Source organism: Sinocyclocheilus grahami, unplaced genomic scaffold, assembly GCF_001515645.1.
Source record: "Sinocyclocheilus grahami isolate Dianchi unplaced genomic scaffold, SAMN03320097.WGS_v1.1 scaffold920.1, whole genome shotgun sequence".
NCBI lineage: Eukaryota > Metazoa > Chordata > Actinopteri > Cypriniformes > Cyprinidae > Sinocyclocheilus > Sinocyclocheilus grahami.
The window spans coordinates 267,046-275,833 of NW_015506099.1; the positions used below are offsets into that span (position 1 = coordinate 267,046).

The following is an 8,788-nucleotide window of genomic DNA, read 5'->3' on the forward strand; positions in this document are numbered from 1 at the left end:
TATATATATTTTTATTAAAAATTTTGGGTGTTTGTATTGAAAAAGGCCTTTTTTTTTTTTTTTTTTTTTTTAATACTCTTCGTGCTCTTACATACCTTTTGTGGTGTGGGCCGTTCTCCTTTGCTGGTGTTGGTGGAGGATGTGAAGACATTATGTAGTGTATGTGCAACAGCATACACTGCAGTGTACACCTTATTTACTATTCGTAGCTCGGATACATCAGTATATTCATTTCGCAGCTCAGCAAGTTGCTCTGAACCAGTACAGCTATCACTGCCACTGTTCCTGAAAGAGCATTGAAAAGCTGTTTCCCAGAATTCTTTTAAAAGTTCATTGTTTGGTTCTTGATCAGGGTGCACATTCAGTAGGAACTCTTGCAGGCCCACAAGTTTAGCATTTGCTATAGCAAATCCCACAGCTCCAGAAAGGAAACTGTATTCCTTTGTTTCTGCCAGATTTTGAGAAGTAATCCAGGATTCACTGCCAATCCACTGTACCCCTGTGATGTTGTGTTGAGCAATTACTTTCAGGAGGAGGACAAAATCTCCAAATGCCATAAAAGCCAGTACCACCCTGGCAGTGCCCTTCTTTATCACTTCTATTGTCTTCAGAAATTGCTCTTCTGGATCAGTTTTAAATATGGCCTCTGAGTATTCAATACAAATCCCTTCTTGTTTTGCAGCCTCCTCAAATGCTGCAATACCATTATTACCATAGTCACTGCGACTCCTGACTGTCCCAACCCAGGTCCAGCCAAAGTGCTTGACAAGCTGAGCCAGAGCTCTGCTTTGGTAATAATCGCTTGGTATTGTTCTGAAGAAGGATCGATACCTTTTTTTGTTACTCAGGCATGCACATGTGGCAAAATGACTGATCTACAACAAATACGGAAAAAAGTAGAGTATGTTAACTGCATGCACAGATATTTTCCATATGCCTTTTAATTTTCTATTTTTATTCTATGTCTGTATCTTAAAAGCATAATTTTACTAAACAGACTGCTACAGGCTAAATAAACTGAACACATTGGTTTCTATATTTACTTCAACATAATAACAAGCTCTTACAACAGGTATGCTGAATGGACCAACTAAAGATGCCAAGCCAATGGTGGGAGAGGAGTTTGACTCCCCAACAATAGCATGTACGGCTAGTGGTCTAGAACAGGATGTATCACTCAGTGTCTCTTCATAACCGTTCATCAATGCCATGCCTGAGAAGATAGCCTGAGCTATTGAGCCACAGGAATCATATATTTTATAGCCCAAAGAAACACCAGGCAACAGCTGTGTGCTGTTATTGATCTCCTCAATAGCAAAAATCAGAGTCTGAACAAATTTAAATTCACGCAAGTTCAAGCTGTGAAAATAAAGCATCAGCTGAATGTGTTGCAAATAATCATTGCATGCTCAATTATTATTATTATTATTAATACCACATTTTGTCAATGACAGGCCTTACAGTCATTATCATACAGACCTTCCACATGTTGCTTGCTCTGGTTTGGAAGTGAAATTATGGATCTTCAAAAGAGCACTTTTGTGGAGTGAGAAAATTGCCCCAATGTTGATATCTCTATCTGCAGAAAGTAGAGAAAGGGCAGACTGACCAAGCAGTCTGCAGACTTGTGCTGAGGCTGGTACACAGATAACATACACCACCAGCAACATTAGCAGCTTTGACATAGAGCGCTTAGCCATGCCAATATGTACTGTATGCAGGGCAGGAACCTCTGAGGCAGAACAAGGGTAATGCTGCCTTTTATCATATATTAAAATGCCCTTTGGGGATGGCATAATAAATCATTCACTTCTAGCACTCAAGTTGCACTCAAAAAAAAAAAAGTCTGAACAGTTTTATTTGTACTCACTGTTTCCCAGAAATGGTTTAAATAAAGACAAGAGTATAATCATGGCTTTAAAATAGCTTTCTGAAACACAGACTAAGTGCAGATTACTAACACCTGGACTATGAAGCATTGAACAAAAATAAACAAGATTAATTTAAAACCAGTTGTAATAATCTGAATGGTTAAATCATTGAATAAACCAGGAAAACCTTAAAGCTTTTGTATTGAACTGAGAAGCAAATCCAACCTTGGAAGCAAAAAAAAGAGTGCAATAAAAAAAGAAGAAGAGAAAAAGAAATAAAGAAAACTGCACACATCAGTTATGGAATCAGCGAAAAAAGAATGCCTGGAAATATGTTTGTAATGAATTCAATGCAAATTAACACACATCTACAAGAACAATACAACAACTTCAGGTCAAAATCTTTAGCTTTATAAATGTACTGTTTTGTGACATTTGTGGGTTGACATTAGTAGTTGACATTGTGGGTTGACATTAGTAGTCATGACAGCTCTCAGAGAGCTTGGCATATTTATAACGGACACTGCAATGTTAATGTATTTGGCAAAACAGATCTGCTATGCTGCAGCAGCAGAGCAAGTACAGAGGTTTGCTACTGCCAGTATATCCACAGACATTCTGCTGTGAACATGTAATACATGCTGCTGCTACATATGTAGCATATATGAAATTACCACCCAACAAAGCAGGAGACACTAGAAATGGACAATACAAGCCAAGATATGCGTGTTGATGAGTGAAAGAAAACAAGTTGAACATAAATCAACTTGTAAATAAATAGGACGAGACAGGACAAAACACCCCCCAACAAGCTGATCTACCATTAAAGGGCTATAGTTCTAGATAGGGGGCAATCAATGCGTTTTTGTAAGAAAAATATTAATATTTAAAATGTTATAAACATTTTTATCTCACTTCCGCTGACTGTCATACTGTCATTCTGGGCAGATGACGTTTTAAGCCAGGGCTCCCCAACCACATTCCTTGAGCCCCCCAACACTGCATGTTTACCATGTCTCCTTAATCAAACACTCCTAATCCAGATCATCAGCTCATTAGTAGAGACTCCAACAATTCCAGAGACTCCAGATTTGGGGGTGGGGGGTCTCCAGGAACGTGTTCAGGAACCACAGTTTTAAGCTATGAAATTTGCAGGATGTTTTAATGGTACAAAGACCTCTTATATGCCAATAGATCAAGGACATTTTGATTTATCATATCATGATTGTCAGACCAGGGTGTGTCACTGGTCCTTCTCTGTTGTTTGTTTTGGTCCTGTGACAATATATTCAGTTCAGCATTGATTTCAATTAAGGCAATATCATCATAGAATAGGCAGGATTGCATATATTAAATTTTATTTAGACTGCAGAGAGTAAATGTGATAATAGTATTCATGTGGATTCCAGCACACATAGGAATTAAAGGGAACAAATTTGCAGATGTTTTAGCTAAGAAGGCATGTAGAGATTATGGAAATCCTAGTAAATCAGAAACAAAAGTAAAAGTTAAGAATAGTATAATAAAGGAATGTCAATATAACTGGGATAGGGAAGTAACAGGTAGACATTACTATAGAATACAGGAGAAGTAGGAAGTAGGAGGGATTGTAAAGGAAATAACAAAATAGAAGGTCTAATTACACGATTGAGAATAGGACACACAGGGTTGAATAAAACATTACATCTAATAAGGAAACATCCAACTGGCTTATGTGATCATTGTCAAGAGGAGGAATCAGTGGAAAACATACTATGTCACTGCCAAAAGACAGAAAGAGAGATATTAAAGAAAGAAATTAGGAAACAAAGTTATATTGAAATTAGCATTAAATACATACTTAATGGTCATAACAATGAAAGTTTATTAAATTATATGAGAATAACGGGCTTAATTAACAAAATTTAAAAGTTTTTATTATTATTATTATTATTATTATTATTATCTGGGAGGTAGTTGACTCAAGCCCACACGCCAGTGTAGTAGGTGGCGGTAATGCACCTTAATGCTGGATGCCGATCGCTATTAAAACAACAAAGAAGAAGAAGCGTTCCAGGTGCATTCTAAATAGAATATATCGCCCTCCGAAGGGCACTTCAGAGTGAAAACAATCATGGCCGCCATACTGAAGGGTCGTTCCAAACCGAAGTGTTCAAAACTGGCCACTTCAAAGGACCCTTCGAAATGAAGGATTTCGAAGGGTACAACTGATGGACACTTCAGGCTCCCATGATCCTTTGCACAGATTCTTTGCATGATGACGGCGCCTCCGTGTGGGCACGTGATGGTGACGCAGAAGGGCACTTCAAGAAACAGTTGTTTGGTCCCCTACACCCTTCAAACCTTCGAAGCTCTCACTCCGGAGGGTAAACTCTTTGAAGGGATTAGGGCATAGGGATGAGCCCTTCCGAATGGAATGCAGGGTTTGTCAAAGCAGCTTTACAGTATGAAACGTGTGATGGGACTAGGTGATAACAGTGTTTGCCTATCAGAGAGTAGTATCTGGTATTTAAGGGCTGATTGGCCTTGGATGCATCACGTCCGACTTCCTCCTTTGTGCTGGTGTTGGCGGTGGTAGCAGCATGTCTTTTTGCTTTGGTGCTGGTGCCCTTTCGGCACTGTAGTGGATTGATGATTGTTCACCTTTCAGGTATGTGTAGTTTAACAAGCTTGTTGTATTGGGCTAGTTACGTTGATGTGGGGTTAACATTTTGTCGCATGATAAATAGGCTGGATTTCTTGTATCCCATTGTGCTATCGGTGGGCATGACTGACAAACCTGTGCCTGTACGTTTTCTATCTGGCGTGATACCCTGACCGCAAGTTTATTTATTTTATTATTTTTTTAAACGCAACTATAATTGGGAGTGTGGACAACATGATGATTAGTAACATCTCCTTTTGTTTTCGCTGTAGGATTCTCCCTCTCGTTCTCCCATTGTTTGCTGCTGTCTCGCTCTTCGCGCCACTAACGTACTGCGGTTTATACTGCTGTGAAGACGCTGTCATCGCTGTTATTTGAAGGGTACTGCTTGTGTCTGTTTCTTATCATGCCTTCTTAGTGCCCCGCTTCACCTTTGTGCATCTGACTATCTCTTCATTTCTTTATAAGAGATACAAATTGTGCTTTGTCTTCTTTTCCTTTTTTTATATACATTAAACTTATTTCTCTTTTCTCTTCTTTTTTTCTTTTCTTTTCGTTTGCCTTTTAATTATGTGGAAGTAAAGTTTGTTTGGCTTGGTTGATTTGATTTTTTTTCTTCATTCCTGTTGTTAATTTGTTTTGTGTTTTTAATTGTGTTTTATTTGCATGTGACCAATAATTTATTAATGCAATTTGACTTGTATGTGATTGCATAGTAGCAAGCAATACTTGCTGGCAAACACTTCTTACTGTTACAAAATAAACAACTACTTTACAAAAATGGTACAAAGCAATCATGTATTCTGCTGTATTAAAGCTTTAATACGGATAAAATCATATATTAGAAGCTAACATAAGCAGTAGTATTTACAAATAACGATCACACTTCTCGGGAGGCAAGGAGTGAGGAATGAGGAAACACAGAGATAACTTCAATTCACAGTATTTAATGATCACACGGGGAATGTAGGTGACACTGGAACACAAGGAATGACATTTGAGGACTGACAAACACTAACTGAAAGGACTGGGGCTTTTAAACACTGGGTGATTGGGAAAACACAGGTGCAAGGAATGACTAATTAAAAGGGAACACGGCACACCTGGGGAGGGAAAACGCAACACAAAGAGTCCAGGGGCGTGACATTACTCCCCCCTCCTGGAAGGTGCGTCCTTGCACTGTTGAAACAACATGGGGAGGGGAGTGGGTGGGAACTAGGGAGGAGGCTCAGGAGGAGGACTGACGCCCGGGAGGGGGCCGGCAGACAGAGTCCAGGGAGGAGACAGGAGGGACCCGGAGCAGGAAGAGCACAGCAGGACCCAGGCCACAGCCATAGCAGCGGCCCACGGTGGAGCTGATGGAGGGAGGAGCCATGGAGGAGGAATGGCCACCGACTCCAGGGGATCGGTGGGCATGACTGACAAACCTGTGCCTGTACGTTTTCTATCTGGCGTGATACCCTGACCGCAAGTTTATTTATTTTATTATTTTTTTAAACGCAACTATAATTGGGAGTGTGGACAACATGATGATTAGTAACATCTCCTTTTGTTTTCGCTGTAGGATTCTCCCTCTCGTTCTCCCATTGTTTGCTGCTGTCTCGCTCTTCGCGCCACTAACGTACTGCGGTTTATACTGCTGTGAAGACGCTGTCATCGCTGTTATTTGAAGGGTACTGCTTGTGTCTGTTTCTTATCATGCCTTCTTAGTGCCCCGCTTCACCTTTGTGCATCTGACTATCTCTTCATTTCTTTATAAGAGATACAAATTGTGCTTTGTCTTCTTTTCCTTTTTTTATATACATTAAACTTATTTCTCTTTTCTCTTCTTTTTTTCTTTTCTTTTCGTTTGCCTTTTAATTATGTGGAAGTAAAGTTTGTTTGGCTTGGTTGATTTGATTTTTTTTCTTCATTCCTGTTGTTAATTTGTTTTGTGTTTTTAATTGTGTTTTATTTGCATGTGACCAATAATTTATTAATGCAATTTGACTTGTATGTGATTGCATAGTAGCAAGCAATACTTGCTGGCAAACACTTCTTACTGTTACAAAATAAACAACTACTTTACAAAAATGCTACAAAGCAATCATGTATTCTGCTGTATTAAAGCTTTAATACGGATAAAATCATATATTAGAAGCTAACATAAGCAGTAGTATTTACAAATAACGATCACACTTCTCGGGAGGCAAGGAGTGAGGAATGAGGAAACACAGAGATAACTTCAATTCACAGTATTTAATGATCACACGGGGAATGTAGGTGACACTGGAACACAAGGAATGACATTTGAGGACTGACAAACACTAACTGAAAGGACTGGGGCTTTTAAACACTGGGTGATTGGGAAAACACAGGTGCAAGGAATGACTAATTAAAAGGGAACACGGCACACCTGGGGAGGGAAAACGCAACACAAAGAGTCCAGGGGCGTGACATTACTCCCCCCTCCTGGAAGGTGCGTCCTTGCACTGTTGAAACAACATGGGGAGGGGAGTGGGTGGGAACTAGGGAGGAGGCTCAGGAGGAGGACTGACGCCCGGGAGGGGGCCGGCAGACAGAGTCCAGGGAGGAGACAGGAGGGACCCGGAGCAGGAAGAGCACAGCAGGACCCAGGCCACAGCCATAGCAGCGGCCCACGGTGGAGCTGATGGAGGGAGGAGCCATGGAGGAGGAATGGCCACCGACTCCAGGGGGCTGACCAACGGTGGTGGAGCAGAGCCCAAGGCGGAGACGGAGAGCCAAAGAACCAGGGGGATGCCGAGGATCCGGGGGGCCAGGGTGGAGCCGAGGGCTCTGGCGACCAAGGCGGAGATCCGGAGATCTGCGGCGGAGCGATTGAGGACCAAGGTGGAGCAAATACATGCCTATTTCACAGCTTATAATACATACAATATGCTTAAAATGCCTATATATAAATGAGCACTACTTTAACGACAAGACAATGTGAAATAGTTGTTGTTGGGGGAAAAAAAAGAAAAACGAATACAGAACAGCAGCAATCATTGTCCCCTCCAACATGTTTAAAGTTAATGGCCCGCCTAATTCGGAAATTTGAGTATCAAAATAAACTAGTAAATAGTAGTAATACACACGACTTGAGAGGCCATTCATGTTCAATTTCTGATTAGGAAACTCATATTTCAGATAATTCCGATAGCATGAGAAGCTTGTTCTAATGCTACAGTCAGGTCTGGGGGCATTGGTTTTGTGACGAGTGCTTTGTGGTGCAGCATGCAGTGGGTAATCTGCACATCTAGGTTTTGGTTCTTCACCATAGATACCAGTCCTTTTACTTTTCCAGTCATAGATGCCACTCCATCTGTGCAAATACTATGACACATGCCCCAGTTGAGACCACGCTCTTTCAATTAAGTATCGATGACAATATACATCTGCGTATGCACACTGGCCAAGATATGACAGTGTCCTCTGCAATCTGTATAATCATCAATTTGGAGTGCAAATTTGCCATTTTGTTTAGTTTTTCGGTTAGTGGTGTTTCTATATCAGCAGCCATGTCGTTAATATGATGTGTAATCGTGCTGTCAGATAGCAGGATTTTGTCAATTTCTTTGACAGCATCCTCCCCTATCATCACCCCCACGATTTTCTTGCAGGCTGGCAAAATTAGTGATTCGGGGAGCGGGCGGGAATATTCTCTCCTAAGAACAGTTCAATTGGTGGTAAATAAATATTTAAACTTTAAATATATATGAAATATATCAGTTTTTCTTTTTTTCCCTGGTTATTTATTTTCGTTTGGACATGTTAATATGCTGGTGTTTTGATATATAAAATATATGCTGTAAAAAGTTATTATATGGTACAATAGTTCCCTTTCAGTCGGTCACTCTCGACATCACGTCGGAGGATCGACGAATTGGGATCTCGCTTAGAGGGACCAATCTACTTCGAGTGTAAACTAAACGAGCCAATGCACATTGGCATGCGATTATTGCATCCAGCTGCTGCTGATCACAGCGTGAGTATAAGTAGGCAGCAGATGCAGCGCATATTCAGCTTTTCGCTTCGGAGCCGAGCGATCACATCGTTCTGCTCCTGACTACTCTACTGAGAGAAGAAGACTGAACGAGTTCAGCGCGCTCTTGGAGAGCTCTTCGTGTTGGCGGACGGCGCTTCAGCGGTGGTGGTTTCCCGTGTCGAGTGGGTTGCACACATCAGGCTGCACTACCCCCTGTTTGTGTTGCAGATGATCATCTTCCCTGTGTGCCTCAGCATGCTAAAAGAGCTTTTTCCCCTAAAAGAGCAA

The 8,788-nt window shown here is 41.0% G+C and overlaps 1 protein-coding gene across 1 annotated transcript in view; it reads right to left on the reverse strand.

Annotated features, from left to right (window-relative positions):
* Positions 1-1,700, reverse strand: part of LOC107564272 (extracellular calcium-sensing receptor-like) — a 3,659-nt gene extending 1,959 nt beyond the window's left edge. Inside the window, exons 1-3 of the mRNA XM_016249304.1 lie at positions 1,480-1,700; positions 1,068-1,359; positions 96-875 (exon numbers count right to left, since the gene is read on the reverse strand). Coding sequence (XP_016104790.1) covers positions 96-875; positions 1,068-1,359; positions 1,480-1,700 — 1,293 coding nt within the window. The remainder of the gene's footprint in view (positions 1-95; positions 876-1,067; positions 1,360-1,479) is intronic.
* Between the last annotated feature and the right edge of the window lie 7,088 nt (positions 1,701-8,788).